General features: G+C 38.0%; 1 protein-coding gene across 3 annotated transcripts in view; it reads right to left on the reverse strand.

Annotated features, from left to right (window-relative positions):
• Window positions 1–4,862: 4,862 nt before the first annotated feature.
• The window catches only part of SMCO2 (single-pass membrane protein with coiled-coil domains 2), a 35,378-nt gene continuing 19,433 nt past the window's right edge, over window positions 4,863–20,807 (reverse strand). For all 3 annotated transcript variants that reach the window (XM_082738553.1, XM_082738552.1, XM_082738551.1), the window contains 7 exons: window positions 20,119–20,255; window positions 18,530–18,679; window positions 15,014–15,104; window positions 11,254–11,310; window positions 9,534–9,590; window positions 8,317–8,492; window positions 4,863–5,124 (listed from right to left, as the gene is read on the reverse strand). In XM_082738553.1, coding sequence (XP_082594679.1) covers window positions 4,926–5,124; window positions 8,317–8,492; window positions 9,534–9,590; window positions 11,254–11,310; window positions 15,014–15,104; window positions 18,530–18,679; window positions 20,119–20,255 — 867 coding nt within the window. In that variant the 3' untranslated portion in view covers window positions 4,863–4,925. The remainder of the gene's footprint in view (window positions 5,125–8,316; window positions 8,493–9,533; window positions 9,591–11,253; window positions 11,311–15,013; window positions 15,105–18,529; window positions 18,680–20,118; window positions 20,256–20,807) is intronic.

Genomic DNA, 20,807 nt, shown 5'->3' on the forward strand with positions numbered 1-20,807 from the left:
TGAGCCACCCAGGCGCCCAATAGTATCATTCTGACTGCTGAATTATATGTGGACAAGGGTGGAATCAGGAGAATCAAAGAGAGAATTGGTGACATTTTGCAGTAACAGTGATGTTATTATTAAGAGCAGCTACGTCAAGGAGGTGGTGAGGAGAGCTTGAATTCTGCATATGCTTTAAGGTAGAACCAAAAGATCTCCTGCCAGACCTCAAGTGGAACATAAGAAAGAAAAGAATCAAAATTTGTGCTTCAATGACTTTCTTTCCTTTTTTCTTTTCTTCTTATCTTTCTTTCTCTCTTTCTCTTTCTTTCTTTCCTTCCTTTCTTCCTTCAGAGAGAGAGAGAGAGAGAAAGAGAGTGAGAGTGAGCAGGGGTGGAGGGGCAGAGGGAGAGGGGAGAGAATCTTAAGCTGACTCACCACTGACCATGGACCAAGATCATGACCTGAGACAAAATCAAGAGTCTTGTGCTTAACTGACTGAACCTTTCAGGCACCATCAGTGACCTTCATTTCTAGAAATAGTGTATCAAGAAGTATTTTCAAATTCACTTTTTCTCGATTAGGTCAAATGAAAAGCTCTTTTTTTTTAAAATATTTTATTTATTTGACAGAGAAAGGGCGAGAGCAAGAGAGAACAATTAGGGAGAACTACAGAGGGAGAGGGAGAAATAGGCTCCACACCAAGCTGGGAGCTCAATGTCAGGACCTGAGCCAAAGGCGGAGGCCAACCAACTGGGCCACCCAAGTGCCCCAGATTCAAAGTTCTTAATTAGGTAATCTCACATGTTTAAAATATTGTCCATGGTAGTAATAATAATAATAATACCCTACAACCTATTAAGTGTTGAGTCCTTTAATCCAACTATCTCATGAGGCATGTACTATCTTCCACTATTTATACATGTGTGAACAAAGACAGGATTAATAACTGACAGCTTCCCTAATTTTTGTCCCTGTTTCCAACTTAGAACCAACTCCTAACCATTATGAAGGATACTCCCCTTCTAGTTAGCCCATCTACATCTCCCTCATGCCAGTAGCCTTCAATCAAGATATACCTGAAGCCTTCCTCTTTTTTCACTGTTAAGCTTTCCCACTCCTCTGCCTTTCTTGAGTCTCTGTTAAGACACAAGTCATGGTGGCTGATTTGTTGCTATAGCAGGTTTGGTTATGTGTTCTCCTTTGGTTAGTCTTCATTTGTTTCTACAGGTGTGTTGGATCAAACTCCCTGGGAAAGGACTTTAAAGTTGAGACTCAAGTGTAGGTTTACTGGGGAAGAGTCTCTAGATCATTCCCTGTGAAGGGGATGATGGGGACAAGACGGGGCAGAGAGAGAAGCTGCACTGTGACATAGTTGCACTAGAGCTTTAATTACTCTCATGGGGAGCTCTGAGTCAGGTTGGCCCTTCAGAAATGTACCCTGGCCTGGATCACTTGTTGGATGCAGAGTACCGTTGGGAAAGGAGAGGAACCTTAGGCAGAGGAGATCTCTTTGACCACAGACAAGTTCAGGGGGAGATCCTAGCTGTGAACTCTCAGAAGCCAACACTCTGGGGAGCTGTGGAACGAGTGTTGGGATGGACTTCGGGACAGAGGGAGGGTGGAGATTAGAAGACCCTACCAGACACACAGTTGGCAGCAGATCATTACTCTAACGTAAGCTTTGGATCCAAGTTTAAATCTCCTTTCACTACAGTATAGCTGTCTTCGCTCAAAGAAACATGACCAATGGAGACTTTGTGACCATTTATTTTCTGTCCTCCTAATCCAAAACCAAGACCATATTTGTAAAATGACTCTGACATTTTTTAGTAAGCGATTGTGTACATAGTGGTTGACTCAATTGAATATGGCATTTAAAAGATCTGAAATAAAACCCAACCAACCAAAGCAGTTAACTGAATTACCGCATAAAGGCATTTAGATCATCTTAATATTATGGTACTTTACTAAATGTTTCCCTCTCTCCATAGAGTAGAACATTGTGACATCCAGCTTTCCAGCTTGAGATGTTGGCAAATTGAAAATAAACTGATGAGAAAATAGTACATTTCCCACTTTAAGGCTATACATGCCCTAGTGAAAATTATTCCATCTTAGTTTAGATATTAATAAAGCCTATCTAAGTAGTTAGTAAAATATTAATTTTATTCTTAAAATAATCTAGTTCCCTTATTTTCATCACTAGTGTTATATGATTATTGCAGGACTTTTAACTTTAATTGAGTTAATTAAATTCAATACGTCCTTTTTGGTTTTATAAACAAAGCAGCTGATCCTGTATCTAGTAACTGGAATTTTCCTGAAGATTATAAAAAACATATACCAAGTTCTGTCTACCAGTTGGTCTGAATAGTCCCTTTAATATTTGTAAATAAATCTGAGACTTCAAAAAGAAAATCTGTCTGCTAGCATGTTCTCTCACAATCACATGACCTTTTGAATATATTACTCATCGTTCCCAGAGCTTTTGGCTTTTTCCCTTTTCTGTTTGTCCTGGAAATTCCCTCATCCATACTCACTTCCTTCTCCCTTCCTGCAAAAGGAGTCACCTCTTGATTAACCTTGTATGGGATCTCAGTCAAATTGTAATTCCAGGTAGTTTTGCCCGTAGCATAGCATAGCATAGCATAGCATAGCATAGCATAGCATAGCATAGTGGTTCTTAAACCTGGAGTCTTAAGACTTGTTATGGGAATGTATTAAAACAGAAGATATTAGAGATTCATCCAATATCTAAAGATTCAGAATTTCTAGAGGTGAACCTCGGGCAAATGTATAACTGAATTTCTCTTTGTGGAATTCTGTTAGGTATCATAGCCTGAGAGCCACTCACAAGAAAATGTTGCATTTCTAGCAAATGATACAGTTTTCTGGCTTTAGAATGTCATGATGAAAGTGGCATTTGGGATCTATTCTTTTCTGACGTTGTGTGTATCATAGCTTCTGGAGGAGGAAATGATAGGCTAGCTTTTCCCAGCAGTAATCCATTTGTATAATAAGGCATAGCAGAATGGAAACTTTATAAATGTAAGGAACAGGGGCTGTTTGAGGAAAATTGCTATAGAAGAATTAGAAGGACCTGGTGATTTCTAGAATGCTAAAGCCGAAAGATAGTAAAGGAGTTGAAGGTTCCATTGAGAAAACGGCTATGGCATAAAATTATTATTTTTTATGATGGAATTATTGAGCAAATATTAAGTGTAGCACAAGATGAGGTGATAGGGAGACCACAAAGATACGAACACATAATTTAATTTGCTTCAATAGGTATTTATTGAGTATCTGCTATGTGCACAGCATTATCCTAAAGCGTGCCAAGACATGGTTCCCAAATCTAGATTTGTATTATGTTTGGCTGGGGAGATTTTTTAAAAAAAGATTTATTTATATTTATTTTAGAGAGAAAGAGAGCACACACGTGAGGGGGGAGGGGCAGCGGGAGAAAGAGAATCTCGGGCAGACTCCCTGCTGAGTGCAGAGTCTAAAGGGGGTTGGATTCCACAACCCTGAGATCATGACCTGAGTTGAAATCAAGAATCAGAGGGTTACCTGACTGCGCGCCGCCCCACCAAGTTGCCCTCAGCTAGGGAGATTTTTGAGAATAACGTTTGAACCTCATATTAGCTCTACTGAATCTAAGTATCTGGAGGTGAGATTGAAAGCCTTTAGTATATAAGGTTCCCCAAGTGATTCCAGTGCACACCGTCCATGGACCAGTTATTTGGCAATCAGAGACCACAAAAATGAGTGAGGCAGAGTCTTTTGACAGGAATGGATAAGCTGTTATGTTGAGCAAAATGCCCTAACGTGTTTCCTGACTCTGTCTTGTATTCATGGCTTCTAAGTTTTACCCAGATGTTTCTTTCTCTGAAATGCCTTTTCCTCATTTCTGCCATGAAAATATTCTCCATCCTTCAAGATCCATTCAAATGTGACAGGGACCACATTCCCTGTCACCACCCTTCCAATCCCAAATTCATTACATAACCCAATATTGTAGAATCTATCCTTATAGTAACCACTGAACCCCTCATCTCCTTTCTAGCCTCATCTCCCCCTCATTAGCTCACCTGAACCACTGACTGGCCTTTTAGCTCATCCCTCACATTCCATCTGCCCTCCTAACTCCAGTGTATGTATATATGTATGTATGTATGTATGTATGTATTTATTTGACAGACAGAGATCACAAGTAGGCAGAGAGACAGGCAGAGAGAGAGGGGAAAGCAGGCTCCCTGCTGAGCAGAGTCTGGTGCAGGGCTCTATCTAAGGACCCGGAGATCATGACCTGAGCCAAAGGCCAGAGGCCTAACCCACTGAGCCACCCAGGCGCCCCTCAAAATTCTTATTCTTAGAAAATGACTAATGCGACATATTCCCAAGTACTGTTAATAGAAAGATTGGGGATCTTATGAAAGACCACCTACAATTATGCTAAGTAAAGATGGCTCTTTGAAAGCAAATTAGGATGCTGTTACCAAAAGGGAAAGTGAATGTTAGGAGCAAAACTAAGAAGTGTCCACTACTCCCAAACTATGGCCCCAATCCTACTGAAGTAAAACTGATAATGATGGAAAGAAGTTCATTCTGTGCTTTTCTTTTTGAGGAAAATGGGGGAAGAAACAAGGAAGCTAATACTGGGTAGTCTCAGCGTTCTCGGCATTGGAGAAGACACTTGGGCTTTGAAGTAAATGTGTAAACAATGTGTGGAATGATTCAAGATGTAATTGTGAGTCATAAGGGTAAAGATAAACTGTTTTCATTTTTTCTTTCTGTGAACAAGCAGTTTTCATATAACTACTATGTCTTTTGCCAAAAACCCAATAGTACTTTTTTGGAAAATATGTTAACCAACATAATACAAGGACAGCCAGAATTTTATTAAGGAGAAAATCAGTAGGGTAACAGTAACTTCCAAATCTCTAGGAAGGTAACAAGTCTTCCACTTCCAAGTTTAAGAAAGGTGCAATGATCTCCCGAAGTTCCCACATTCTGCGGCGTCCAAGCATTGTGGGGAGCAAGCTTTCAAAGATAAACGTAGCATCAAAAAATAGGATATAACATGAAATACCAGTGAAGATGAGGACATAAAACATGATGAAAATCCTCAGTGCACGTTTCCTACAAGGAAAGAGAACATCTGCATTAAGAACGGTCTGAAGAACACCACACTGATGAGACTCCTGGTTCCACCCCCCAGGTAGCTCTATAACGTCAAGGAAGTAATTAAACTTCTCTTGACCTCTGTTGACATCCTCAAAAGAAGGAGCTTCAAATAGTTGAGCCTGTAAGTCCCTCCTAGGGCTGGCATTAGAATTTTAAGGCTCTATAGCCATAAAACAATGAAACCTTGGAAATTATGAGACCTTTGAAATGCTCCTCTCACATTCTAGCAGATTATTGACATTTTGACCTCACTTGTGAGGAATAGTGACACTGATTTGGAGGGAAATAAAGGACCAGGCCCTTAGATATTCCTGGAGATATAAAATACAATGTGACAAATGGAGTCTAGCTCTATCCCTAGTTTTGTTCCTGCACCAGACTTACCCTTTTAAGGTAAAATAAACTTTCTCAAGTCTTTCAGGACTCCTCCTTCTAGGCTGTACCTATGATGTATTTTATTTATTTGATTTTAAATCCTTGCATTATTATTTTCTAACTATAAACGCAATACAGGATTAGGGTAGAAGATCTGGAAGATCCAGAAAAACACAAAGAAGGAAAGAAGTGTTGCGGATAATCCTTCTATCTGGAGATAATGGCCATCGGTAATATATTTCAGAAGAGAAAATTTAGAGCACAGTGAAAGCTAGCTATGGATCTATTTTGTGATCCAAGTCAGTGGATTCTGTAAACCTGAGCCAAGTTTCTTGGCATTATTGCCACTGGCTGTCTCTTGCTAGCGACACAAATAGTTGTTGCTTCTATTTCACACATTTTTAAAAATTAGAGATTTATTTATTTATTTCAGAGAGAGGGAGAGAGAGAACATGAGCAGGAGGTGCAGAGGGAGAGGGAATCTCAAGCAGACTCTGCACTGAGCGTGGACCACCATGCAGAGCTCAATCCTATGACCCCAAGATCATAACCTGAGCTGAAACCAGGAATTGGTTGCTACCCACGCGTCCCATCACACATTCTATTAGAGAGCCAATGTATTGATAAATACTCTAGTCAGAAGAAGCTTTGAGGGTTGCCCTGCCCTCGAGAAGGGCTAAATATAGATTTGTTTTTTTCTTATGAAAGGAAAAACGACTCACTACTAAAACATAGCTAATAAATAAACATTGTTCTTCCTAAATTTCAAAGCCAGTCATCTTTGGAAATACCAAACTGGAACATTTTCAAAGAAACACATTTTAACATTATTTTTAAAGAGAAAAATAGTTTTTAAAAATTATGGATAATTTGAAAAAGAGAGAAATGAAAAAGTTATAATCTCATCACCCTAACATCATCAGCTAAGTTTTGTTCCTTTTTTTCTTCTTTTCATTCATTCATTCTTTCTATTTCATATTAATTTTTTGTCTTATTTTGTTTGCTTTTCTTTCCTTATAGAGTATGTTCTTCCATTCTTCCAGTTTTTTCTTTCCTTAAGTGAACACTCTGGGTATGGTTAGGTTCAGATTTATGTATTTATATTTATCTATCTATCTATCTTTCAGATTTATTTTTTGACTGAATCATTTGAGTTTGATTTATAAGTCAATATAACTTAAAGAATTTTTCAGATTTTCTGTTATCAAAAAAAGAACATGTGTAATATTTATTTTTTAAAGTGCAGACTTTTTTTTTTTTGGAAAACGTCATAGCTACAAATTCAAAATACTTTCATATCAACCTATGTAGAACCAAATATTTGTGTCATTAAATATTTTAGTAAAAAAATTTTATTCATTTTGAATTTACCTTCTTTCTTTTTATTTTTTTTAATATTTATTTATTTATTTGATAGAGAGATCACAAGTAGGTAGAGCATCAGGCAGAGAGAGAGGGGGAAGCAGGCTCCCCGCTGAGCAGAAAGCCAGATGCAGGGCTCAATCCCAGGACCCTGAGATCATGACCTGAGCCAAAGGCGGAGGTTCAACCCACTGAGCCACCCAAATGCCCCTTGAATTTACCTTCTTTCAAAAATAAAAATATTCTTTTAACTTTTTAAATGCTGTTTATCTATTTACATGTTTATTTTTCAAGGTCTGCCATACATAAACCCTTTCATCTTTTCCAAAATGTTCAGATTATTTGTGGAAGGTCTACAAGGGAACTGAAGAATTGGGGATTATACCAGGAATCTGGTATAGAGGTATCTTCTGAGCCTAAAAACAATAACACCTGCAAGATAAACCTCCTCAAAAAGATAGTGTATGAGTATGCTTCAGTGGAACTAGTACATTCCCAAGAAATGTAGTTAGACAAGAAATTTGTCAAAGTCTTTGGTGGTCTTAACTGGAATATAATGATGTGATGAAAGATGGTCAACTCAATTGGATTGTAATCTGTCCATTTATATTTGATAATCATTTGATTATCAAGTGATAATCAAAAGGCATATACTTGTTTGATTTTTGAGATATAATTTGCATGCCATAAAATTTACCCTTTAAAGTGTATAATTCAGTGGCTTTTAGTTTATTTACAGGGTTGTACTGCCATCACCATTATCTAATTCCAGGAAATTGTCATCACCCCCAAAAGAAAGCCTGTACCCATGAACAATTACTCCTTATTTCCCACTACCCTAAGGCTACACATTTACTTACTGTCCACATGGATTTTCCTATTTTGGACATTTCACAAGAATGGAATCATATAATGTGTGGGCTTTTGTGTCTGACTTCTGTCATTTGGCATACTGTTTTCAAGGGTAATCCAAGTCACGGCATGCCTTAGTACTTTGTTCTTTTTTGTGGATGAACAGTACTCCATTGTCTGGATACACCACATTTTATTTACCTATTCATTAGCTGATGGATATTTGTATTGTTTCTATTTTTATGAATAATGCTGCTATGAATATTCATGTACAAGTTTTGTGTGGAGATTAAGATTAAGATTTATGTATACATAGTTACCTAAAGCAGTAATAAGGAAATCTGTATCTATTTATTTAATGCAATAGATCTATAGCTAAAAGTAATATGAAAAACACTATGACTCCAAAAAACACAGCCTTTTAAAGAAGAAGAAGAGATAATATATAAAGGAAGATAAAACAAATTTTTAGTCATTCCTTGAAGAAATTCATCATACTATGCTTCATACATTTGGGGGGACTTGGTCCAGCCCCAGAGGCTCCTTTCTCTGACTTACCACACTGTAACCCTGGCAGGACTGTTCTGTACTGAAGGGGGTGGTGGAGCCTGAGGAAGCAGGGGCTCACTTTCTTCCATGACCATTTCTTCAGGACTCTGAGAGTCTGTTTTTCCTTCTTGCATTTGGTACACTCCCAGCTTTGTACTAATCAGAGTCATGTCTTTGTAAAAGTTCTGAAAAAAAATAGCAATCAATTATCATTTAAAAAATGATTTTAGAGGTCTGCTAGTCTTATTGTAGATGATGCAGAGTGCTTTTCCTCCAGAGCACCTCAGGAACCCACATTGCCAATCACATATGAGTCACATGAGGAGGTCATGGGCAAGTGCAAACTCACCTAATAGAAAGAGACATACACATTCACAAAATAAGGTAGCAACATGGTAGACACACATGCTAATCTTTAACTACTGACTTATTCATGTAGGAAGATAACTATCCTTATACTGAATTCATCTGTTCAATTTGTTCATCTATGCAAAACATATTGACTCTGACCAGGCACTATTCTAGGATACTGTGGTTAACAAAATAGATAAGGAATGTGGATTCTATTACATGTGCCTTTTTAAACCAAATGGCTAAGGAATTACATGCAAATTTATAGGGGCTGGGGGAGAAGCAACACACACACACACACACACACCTATATATACACACACACAGACACACATATACACATATATTACATATGATAGACTAGAATACATGCTAAAGAGAAAATAGTAAGATGATGAGTTAGAATAGCTGAGGTTTGTTGGTGGGACACTTACTCCAGATAGGGGGGTGATTAGGCACCTCTGAACAAGTGACAGTTTGACTCATTCATTTCTTCTTTCATCCATTCACATTTACATCAAGATATTGTGGGAGGAGTTCAGATATGGAGCCATTTTTCTGGCTAGGGGAGATTATGGGAGGTCTGGAAGAGGCGATGACCTTTGGGCTGAGCCTTGAAGAACACATTACATGTCGACATAGAGGCTGAGCTCTAAGTGGAGGAGATGTAGAAGCAGCACAAGGCTGTGAGACCTGGGAAGTCCTCAGACTGCAAGCTGGTTTGTCCACCCAAAGCAGAGGTCCAGGAGGTGGAGAAAAAAGTGATAAGGAAAGAGAAAGAGAACAGTAGGTGGCACACTCAACTTCTAGAGAAAGAATGATCCCTATATTTGGATTTTATCATTATTTGAACTTGAGTAACTGTGAAATCTTACCTTCATTCTTGCAATGAGTTTTTCCTTTAATTCATGAGCTTCATTACAAGCATCTTCCTGAAAAGATACCCACAATTTGGGGTAAAACAGAAATTATATTTTTCTGGTTTATACCATAAAACGCCACTCAGGTTGATACCACTTAGTTGTAAAGTGACTTCTTTGAAACTAACTTTTACTTAGTAAAATCCTTCCTCTCAGCAAATTCATAATATAATCATGGTAAATTGCAGGAGGAATCACCAAAAGATTAGTATAATTATTTTTAACATTTTAGGAATATAAATTTATACAATAGCAGCTTATGATAAACTATCTTTTTCTTTATTCCTTATTCTTTCCTTGTGCCTTAATAAACTTCCAAGACACTAAGTGCTTCTGGATGGCTCAGTTGGTTAAGCGTTTGACTCTTGATTTTGGCTCAGGTAATGATCTCAGAGGTATAAAACTGAGCTCCATATTGGGCTCTATGCTGGATGCTGAGCCTGCCTTAACATTCTCTTTCTCCCTCCCCTTCTCCCTATTCCTTTCCCCTCACCTGTGTGCATGTGTGTGCTCTCTTGCTCTCTCTAAAAAGAAAACAAACAAACTTCTAGGACACTAGTTGGAGAAACAGTATGTGTCAAAGAAAAAAAGAAAATTGTATTTCTTTTAAATATTTTAAAATTTATAATATATGAATATATGTTCTCATTATGTTAGCTTGAATATTTGGACTTTTTAGTTTAACAAAAGAGCTACCCACAAAAGTGTCTGGTCTCTCTGGTTGGTTTCTTTCAGCAAGTTCAAGAGACAGGCTGAAAGCAAACTTTCTAAGACATGGATGCCAATTATACATATGTCAGGAGTAAATAACTCTTTTAAGGTTTTTAACTAATCTATAATAGACTAAACTATAATAGACTATAATAAACTATAATAGACGAAACTATAATAGACTTGCAGGATACTTTGAAAGGCAGAGCAATAGCAGGAAGAACAGTGTTCTGGGATTCAAGAACATGGGTGCCAGAGGTTTCATTCCTAGAAATTTTTCTCAAACAAGTACTTGCAAAAGCAAGCAAGGATATGAACTGGTGATGCAAAATTTGTGATAGCACATTTATTATAAAGCCCCAAATGCCCAATGAAATAAATTTAGTAAGTCCAAAAATCAAATCCTACATTATATAAACAGTGACAAGGTAAAATGACATCTAGTGGCATAGAAAGTTGCTGAAGAAAAATGCTAAGGGAAAACAGCAAGTTGCAAAAAATATATATAATATAATTCCATTTAAATTGTAAAGACAACATGTAAGCACATGTATAGGAAAATTTAGAATATAAATGTATTAAAATATTCACTGTGTTTATCCTTGAGGGAGTGAAGTTCTTTTTCTTTTTTTTTTTAAATAGGAAATAGTTCTATGTTTTAATTATTAAAATAAGCATGCATTACTTTCGTTAGAAGAAAAGATACACATACTTTAATTTTAAAATGGGAGAGCAAGAAAGAGACTGGTCTTTTCACCTGGGAATATGGGCAAATCACATCACATTTTTGAGTTATGCTTTTCTCCTCTGAAAATGAGGGTGTAAGCTACAAGATATTTCCCTGCTAGGCTAAAATACTGAGCCTATCTTTTATTCAGTTTTGAATTCCATTCACTAAAATGCTATAAATCTGAGATTCCCTTGAATAACTGGTTTTCTTCCTTAATTATAATGCCATAATTACCTGGACATAGTTGTTATCCATTTCTTCTATTTGCTTTTTAATTTCCATGATCTTCTCCTTTAAAACAAAAGGGCATAAGTCAAAAGTTGTGGTGATGTGTGGAACTGAAACCAAAAGAAGATTTTTAGAAGAAAGCTCATTTATGATCAAAAAGTTTGAGACTTGATAGCAACTGTTTTTTGTTTTGTTTTTGTTTTTGTTTTTTTTGATACTGCCCTGGGTACTGATCTCCAAAGTCAACATGAAGTTGAATCAACAAGATACAGTTGTCTACATTCTATGTTAAGTGACCCTTGAGCTAGGTATTGTGCTAGTTGGAAACACGTAATAAACACTTACCCTCAAACAGCTTCCAGAGAGGGGCACCTGGGTGACTCAGATGGCTAAGCATCTACCTTGCAGCTCAGGTCAAGATCTCTGGGTCCTGGGATCGAGCCCCACCTTGGGCTTCCTACTCAGAGGGGATTCTGCTTCTCCCTGTCCTTCTGCCCCTCTCCCTGGTCACGCTTTCTCCCTCTCTCTCTGTACCTCTTTCTCTCAAATGAATAAATAAAGTCTTTTAAAAAGCCCAGCTTCCAGGGGCACCTGGGTGGCTCAGTGGGTTAAGCCACTGCCTTCGGCTCAGGGTCCTGGGATCGAGTCCCGAATCGGGCTCTCTGCTCGACGGAGAGCCTGCTTCCTCCTCTCTCTCTTTCTGCCTGCCTCTCTGCCTACTTGTGATCTTTCTCTGTCAAATAAATAAGTTCTTTAAAAAAAAAAAAAAACCAGCTTCCAGAGAATGTATAGTTACACCCTTCTTTTACCAAGTTCAACCATCACCAACCCCTGAACTGTGTGATTTAATTATTTAGAAAGGAGTTGTGATCTTCTAATCACTTTTACTTGGTACCCTGGTTTACTTATATAGTGAATATCTTAATACAGTACTTAATCTAAGATAGTCGTACCAAAGATAATGGATACGAGTCAGTTGCAGAATGAAAGTCGAGATGTTAATATGGAGATCTCAGAAAGCTTCGTGGATTTGGGGGTTAAGTATCAGGCAAGAGCCAAAGGCTACCTCAAAGTCTTTTCCTCACCTTAAAGGTCTTTTAAATTTGTTTCTGGTGTGTGTGTGTGTGTGTGTGTGTTTAATTTTTTTTTTTAGATTTTATTTATTTGACCCAGAGAGAGAAATCACAAGTAGGCAGAGAGACAGGCAGAGAGAGAGAGAGAGGAGGAAACAGACTCCCCGAGGAGCAGAGAGCCTGACTCGGGGCTCTATCCCAGGACACGGGGATCATGACCTGAGCCAAAGGCAGGGGTTTTAACCCACTGAGCCACCCAGGCACCCCTGCTGTGTGTGTTTTTTTAAGTGATTTTACCAATTTTTCTCTCCTTTCCCTTTCAGAGTCGTTCCTTTCTTCACAAGATATAAATGAGCCAATACATGTGGTTTTATCCTAACGTTATTAACTTATTTTTCCTTTAATCTACCCACACCAAACTTCGGTTATTGGTTCCATATCTAACAATTTTCTTTTCCCATTACCAGAGTGAAACTACAGCATTCCTACTGGCTTTGTTTCTGTAATACTTATATTCAAAATTTCTTATTTAGGGACACCTGTGTGGCGCAGTCAGTTAAGCGTCTCTCTTTGGCTCAGGTCAGATCCCAGCATCTTGGGATTGAATCCTGCACTGGTCTCCTTGCTCAGCTGGGAGCCTGCTTCTCCCTCCCTGCTGCTCCCTCCCTCCCTGCCATGCCCCCATTTGTGCATTTGCTCTCTGTCCTTGACAAATAAATAAATAAAATCTTTAAAAATGTTAAAAATAATTAAAATCTCTTATTATATTACTGCATTTGCTTTTATATGACCTTTCCCATCAATTTTTAGACTTATTGAGGACAGATCTTGTGCCTATTTTTAAAAGTTATGTGTATTGAGGTATAATTTACATACAGTAAAACGCACTATTAAAAAGTGTAGTGTCCTATGAATTTTGTCATAATCAACAGCATAAGATATGTGGTATTTCCATCATGCCCCAAATTTCCTTGTGCCCCTTTGTGAACCCCTCATTTCCTTTCTCCATGCAACTCCAGCAACCACTAATCTCTTTTTTCTTCCTATCGTTTTGCCATTTTCACAACGTTATGTAAATGCAGTCATGAAGAATGCAATCTTCTGGATCTGGCTTGTTTCACGCGGTATAATGCACTTGAGACTTATTTATGAGTAAGAAGTCTATTCCTTCGTATTGCAGAGCAGTATTCCATCATATCACATGTACCACAGTTTATCCACATACCAGCTGGTGGATATTTGGGATGTTTATAGTTTTAAGTCATGCTGTTTTTTTTTTTTAAGTGCATACAAAACTACTCATCTCCAGGACAGAGAATCTCCATAGGTATTTGTCCTGCCTTTCCTTTTCATACTATCCCAAACCTTTGTTGGTTTCTTTTTTAAATCTCACTTTCATTTATCTTTGTGTTCTTCCATCTTTCTCCTCATTCCTTTGATACCCATCCCTCTCCAACCCTAACTTCTATTGAAATCCACATCCTTGTAACACAGCTGACTCTTGGAGGAAATTTTCCAAGGCAGAATATTTGTTGGCCTTGTCCTCTTCCTTTTTCTCATAACTTGCAATTTCTAAAGCCCAAAGATAGTGAAAAGAACTCCTAACTTCAAAATTTTGGACTAAATGGTGGCTAAAAGTATCCACACCCCCAACCCCTTGTGTTAAATCTGTGCTGATCTATAGCTGACTTTAATATGTGAGGGTTCTAAATAAACATTGCCTTCCTGCAATAAAGGAGGCATTTCTTCTTTATTTCCTCCAAAATTCATTTAATTTAAGCTTTGGCTTGAGCTAAAGTAGAGGAGGTAGCAAGACACAGGCTTCTTCTTTCTTAGAGAATTGTTTTTCAAAGCTGTGACATTTAGAAATTCTGTCAGCCAGGGCTCTGAAGTCTGTTTCTCATCGAAAGTTGGTCACTGCCTTTCTAATTTCCTATTACTCAAAAAAAAAAAAAAAAAAAAAAAAAAAAAGTGGGGGATGCCTGGGTGGCTCAGTCAGTTAAGCGGTGGCCTTTGGCTCAGGTCATGATCCCAGGGTCCTGCAATCGAGTCCCACATCAGACCTCCAGCTCAGCAGGGAGCCTGCTTCTCTCTCTCCCTCTGCTGGTCCCCCTGTTTGTGCTCAGTTACTCTTTCTCTGTCTCTGACAAATAAATAAATAAAATCTTTTTAAAAAGTTGGGGGGGGGGTTCAACTTTTCTCAGAAAAGAGTCTCTTGTCAGTGCAAGGCGAGAAAACAACAGAAAAACTGGATTGTGAAAACCAACCCAAGAACCCTTCACGAAGGCAGCAGAGATGAACACAAATATATCTCTTACATTGTAAGATTGCAATTATTCACAAATATTTAATTCCTGGATGTCTTCTTGAGCTGTTAGGTGCTGGGATGCAAAGATCAAGAAGAGAATTCTTCCGTTAAGGTACTAATCATTGTCTTAAGATGGCATTAAGATAGAAGCCTACTGAATTGAGTCTCTAGGTAGAATTAAAAAGTCTAGTCTTTCTGTGTTGTCAAAGAATAGAAGTGGTGGTACCCACATGAAAGGTGTTCCGAACTGACCACCAGTGAGCTCTCCTCGTGGCAAAAGGTGGGTTTTAATTCTTACTACGATCTGTTAACTAATAGAAGGGTGGGAAATGGTGGCAGAGTCCCCACAACCTCCCAGATTGTCTTTTCCAAGCCTCCAGCTTACCTCAATGTTTGCTCCCTGATCAGCGCCAGGGTCCTGGTGTGACTCTAGCTTTTCAATTTGACCCTCCAGAGATATCACCTCATTTAATAATCTGCAAATAGACCAAGAGATGGACTAAGTCCTATGGATTAAGAAAAGTCACCCAATAGACAATCTTTTTTGATCTTTCGAGAATGAAATCCTATTCTTACATAGGAAGACTCTTTAGTTGTGGTTGTGTTGGAATGGGATGTCATTAATGCAATGTAAGAAAGTAAAAAACACAAAATAATCTAGATAGTAGTAAAGAAATGTGAGGCCCAATTGGATACAGGAGCAGAAAATTTAAAAGATGAAAATAGAAGCTTAGCTAAATTTCTAGAAAAAAAAAAAACCTACAGAAAATCTTTGGGACTTACAACTAGGCAAAGATTTCTTACACTTAACACCGATAACACTACGTATAAAATAGCTAAACTAGACCTCATCAAAATTTAAAGCTTTCATTTGGCCAAAGACCCTGTTAAATGGATTCACTTGTCAATATCTGGCAAAGGTCTTATAACTAGAATATATGAAAATGTCTTAAAACCCAACATTAAAAAACCAAACTATCCAGTTAAGAAATGAACAAACCACATGCACAAACATTTCACAAAGGAGATACATAAATGGCAAATAGATACATGAAAGGATGCCCAGCACCATTAGCCATTAGAGAAATTCAAATTAAGAGTATGATGATATATTACTACAAATTTATCAGAATGACTATAGGATACAAAATAGTGATAATGCCAACTGCTAGTGATATGGAGTAATTGGGTCACTCAGACATTAGTGGTGGGAACGTAAAATGGACAGCTGCTCCAGAAAATAGCTTGGTGCTTCCTGTCACAACTGAAAACAGACCTACCATGTGACCCAGCAATTTCATTCTTGGGCAGTTATCCCTGAGAAGTGAAGACTTCTTTTCACACAGGGATTTGTATTGAGCGTCCAAAGTTGCTTTATTCATAATAGCTGAAAACCAGCAATAACACACTTGTCCTTGGATGGATGAATGGTTAACCAAACTCTCTCTATAACCAAACTCTCTCTCTCTCTCTCTCTCTATATATATATATATCTCACCATACTATGGAACACTACTTAGCAACAAAAAGAAAGGAACTATTGATATACAGACAACAACTTGGATGAACCTCAGGAAAACTATGCTGAGTGAAAAAATAAATCTTAGAAGGTTACATAATGCATGATCTGATGTATCTAACATTTATGAAATAACATAATTATAGACATGTGGAAGTGATTTCTCATTGCCAGAGATCAGGGAGGAAATAGGTGTGGCTACAAAGGGCTAACACAAAGGAATCTTGTGCAATGGTAAAACTGAGAATCTTGATATGGTTGTGGTTATGTAAGTCTGCCCATATAATAAAATTGCACAGAACTATACACACACACACACACAAAAGGGAGAATACACATAACTGGTAAAATCTGAATAAGTTCTATTTATAGTACCAAGGTCACTTTCTTGGTTTTGATGATATATTAGAGTTGGACAAGATATTATCATTTGGAAAAGCTGAGGGAAGATGAAATGGGCAAATTCCTCAAATGATACAATCTACCGGGCACCTGGGTGGCTCAGTTGGTTAAGTAACTGCCTTCAGCTCAGGTCATGATCCTGGAGTCCTGGGATCGAGTCCCTCATGGGGAATCCCTGCACAACAGGGAGTCTGCTTCTCTCTCTGACCCTCTTCTCTCTCATACTCTCTCTCTCTCAAATAAATAAATAAAATCTTAAAAAAAAAAGATATACTCTACCACTAATATATATCCAATGGTTCAGTAGCCTGAATGGCCCTATATATCATTAAAGAAATTAAATCTGTAGTTAAAATTTTTACTGTAATGAAATATCCAGACAATATAGCTTTGCTTGTGAATTCAGCCAAACATTTTAGGAAGAAATTATGCAGTTCTACACAAATTCATCCAGAAAATAGAACAGGTGGGAAAATAGCCCAATTTTTTCTATAAAACAAGTTTTCTGAGACTAACACACTATAAGAAAGAAAAAGGCCAATATCTCTCATTAACATACATCCAAAATTTCCCTTTAGGTAAATAGTGTCCAACAATATCTGAAAAGAATAATATGCGATGACCAATTTGAGTTTATTCTGTAAATTCAAGGCTGGTGCAGCATTCGAAAATCGTCATTATAATTTGCCATGTCAGGAGACCATAAGCAAACAAACAACATGACCATTAGTAGATGTAGCAAAAGCTATTGAAAAAAAATTAATCTCATTCCTGATTTTAAAAACATCTTAGTAAACTAAGAATAGAAAACACTTTCTTAATCTCAAAAAAAAGAAAACTAGCAAAACACTTTACATCACACTTAATGCTTTTTCTGTAGGACTAAAAACAAGGCAAATATGTCTAGCTGCTGCTGTCATCCCTCCTATTCAACATCATACTAGAAGTTCTAACCAATATGATAAGGTAACAAAAAGAAGTAAAACATGCAGATAGAAAAGAAGATATATAACTCTATTTGCAGATGACATAATTATCTATGTGGAGAATCTCAAATAACTTACAAAACTACTGGAGCTAATAAATGAGTTAGCAAGGTCACAAGACATAAGATCAATATATAAAAACCAATTGCATTTCTATATCCTGGCAAATTATTCGAAATTTGTTTATTTATTTTTAAAGATTTTATTTATTTATTTGACAGAGAGAGATCACAAGTAGGCAGAGAGAGAGGAAGGGAAGTAGGCTCCCTGCCGAGCAAAGAGCCTGATGCGGGGCTTGATCCCAGGACCCTAGGATCATGACCTGAGCTGAAAGCAGAGGCTTTAACCCACTGAGTCACCCAGGCACCCCAAATGATTTGAAATTTAAAAGTTTTAAGTATAATGGCACCAAAAGGATGAAATACGTATAATGGCACCAAAAGGATGAAATACTTAGGCATAAATCTAACAAAATGTGGTATGTCTGTACCTTGAATTTCTACACCACCAGTGAAAGCATTTCCTTTTAATCCAAAACCTTCTTTTTATACCAGTAACTAGATAAATAATAATTACTCTTATCTTTTCTGTTTCATCTTAAAACTTTCCATTTAAACTCAGACATACATTAACAACTATACTTTTTAATAATTTTTTCATGTCATGCTGGTTGGATCCCTTTGGACAATACTGGCTACAGGTCAAGGGTTATTGGGGACTTCAACTCCTTCCTCTGATGACCATTAATACAGCTTCAAAAAAAGAAAAAAAAAGCCTACAAAAGGCGGCTTGTTCCTTCTTCCTTGAGAGAAGAGAGAGCAAAGATGCAGATACCTTTGATACAGGCTTTGAGACATTGACTTCAAATGTAAGACCTGATACTTTTTACTCTGAAGACATTCCTAAGAGATTTCACCACCTTAAACTCAGAGTTTCTGAAGCTATGAAAATTTTCAATATATTCAATATATTCTGGCCAACACCCTAAAATTACCTCTTCATTGTGTCTTCTGTTAGGTTTATTTTTCGGATAATATTATTGATTTTCTCCATCCAGCCTATGTGATCGGCTCCAAGTTCTTTCACTTGTAGACCCATCTGTGAATTCCAGTAGTTCAGCTGAAAGAATGTGTTTTCCCGAGTCCTGCGGAAATATTATTATGATCAGTTTTAAGGTAAGAAATGGGAAACATCTTCAAACGGCCCCAAACCTTCTTGCTTTGAATGGCAAGTTGGTGTGCTGATTCATTTCCTGTCACCAAAATGGGTCAGGCAAGCATTTAGGCCTCAAGAAAAAATTTGAGCATTTATTTGATATCCATTTTAGCAGATCTTCATAAGGCTGGAGAAAATAAACGTATTTTACATTTTACATTTAGTAAAAATAAATGTTTTAACTTCTCTGCATAGAATGAATGTTAAGATTTATACTATCCCAATGAATGTTAGGATGCTGATTCCATGTTGCTGGGTTCAGAGAGGTGTGTAACAGGGAAATGGTCTACAAGGGCTTAACAATACATTTCTTTCTTTCTATTTTTTTAAAGATTTTACTTATTTATTTATTTATAAGATTTTATTTATTTATTTATTTATTTGTCAGAGAGAGAGAAAGCGCGCGCACAAGCAGGCAAGAAAGGCAGAGGCAGAAAGAGAAGCAAGAGGCAGCAAGAGAAGCAGGCTCCTTGCCGAGCAAGGAGCCCAACGCAGGACTCGATGCCAGGACCCTGGGATCATGACCTGAGCCCAAGGCAGCAGCTTAACTGACTGAGCCACCCAGGCGCCCCTCATTTCTATTGATAATTATAATTCTTTTCTTTTTTAAAAGACTTTATTTATTTGAGAGAGAGAGTGAGTGAGAGAGAGCACACGTGGAGGGAGGGAGACGCAGACTCCTCACTGAGCAGGGAGCCAGGCCCAGGACTCCATCCCAGCCAGGGCCCCAGGATCATGACCCAAACTGAAGGCAGACACTTAACCCACAGAGTCACACAGGAGCCCCTATAATTCTTTTCTTACCTAGAAAGTTATCTGAGAATGACAAAATATGCATTCATTCTGGTTTCGAATGTACAATAACATGCTCAAGAGTTCTATACGGTACTCCGTGCTCATCACAGTCAATGCACCCTTAAACCCCTTTATCTGTTTTACTCATCCCCTCACTCACCTCTCCTCTGGCACCAACCAGTTTGTTCTCTGTGCTCGAGAGTCTGCTTTTTGTTTGTCTCCTTTTTGTTTGTTTGTTCATTTGTTTTGTTTCTTAAATTTTACATGTAGGGGCGCCTGAGTGGCTCAGTGGGTTAAGGCCTCTGCCTTCGGCTCAGGTCATCATCCCAGGGTCTTGGGATCAAGCCCCACATCGGGCTCTCTGCTGAACGGGGAACCTGCTTCCCCCCTCTCTCTGCCTGTCTCTCTGCCTACTTGTGATCTCTGTCAAATAAATAAATAAAATCTTTTAAAAAAAATAAATTTTACATCTAAATGAAATCCGGTATTCGTCTTTCTCTGACATATTTCACATAGCATGTACCCACCACAAAATATTATTAAATGATTCCTCTTGCATGTGTCAAGGCTTACAGTTCAGGGATGTTCTCCTTGGAAAACTGCAAAGATGTGGACATGTCAGGATCCTCGTGTTGAACCTGACTTGTTTCTTGCTCCTCCCATTCATTCTGTTGGTCCCGGTGATGCTCAGCCTCCAGCTCTGCCATATTCTGATAAAGATTATGAAAGAAGCAAAGCAAGAAGAAAAGGGTTATACGAAGAGGTGATGGTCTCTGTAGCCTACTCGCGGCCCTCACTCTGGGGGCAAGCCGATAGCCCTGTCTGAGGCTGGAGATTTCTACTGCGTTTATAAAATAAGTAGTCATGCCCGACTGCTCCTTGGCTGGGATGGGGATGCATGGAACATGCAGTGTCCTCATGCAGAGCTCTTTCTAGTGCTGATGAATAACAGAGTTCCACCTGCCCATGGACTCTAGTACTCCACTCAAGATCACTGTTTTCCCAAAAAGTCAATCTCAAGGAAAAATAAAAGGGAATGGAACTGTTCTATGTTAAGAGAATCTAAAGAGATATCCATGTTGTTTGGGTGTTGGTTTTATTTTATTTACTTATTTTTAAAACTTTATTTATTTATTTGACAGAGAGAGACAGAGCACGAGAGAGGTAACACAAGCATAGGAAGTGGGAGTGGGAGAAGGAGGCTTCCTGCAGAGCAGGGAGCCTGATGCGGGGCTTGATCCCAGGACCCTGGGATCATGACC

Source organism: Mustela nivalis, assembly GCF_964662115.1.
Source record: "Mustela nivalis genome assembly, chromosome: 7".
NCBI classification, from domain to species: Eukaryota; Metazoa; Chordata; class Mammalia; order Carnivora; family Mustelidae; genus Mustela; species Mustela nivalis.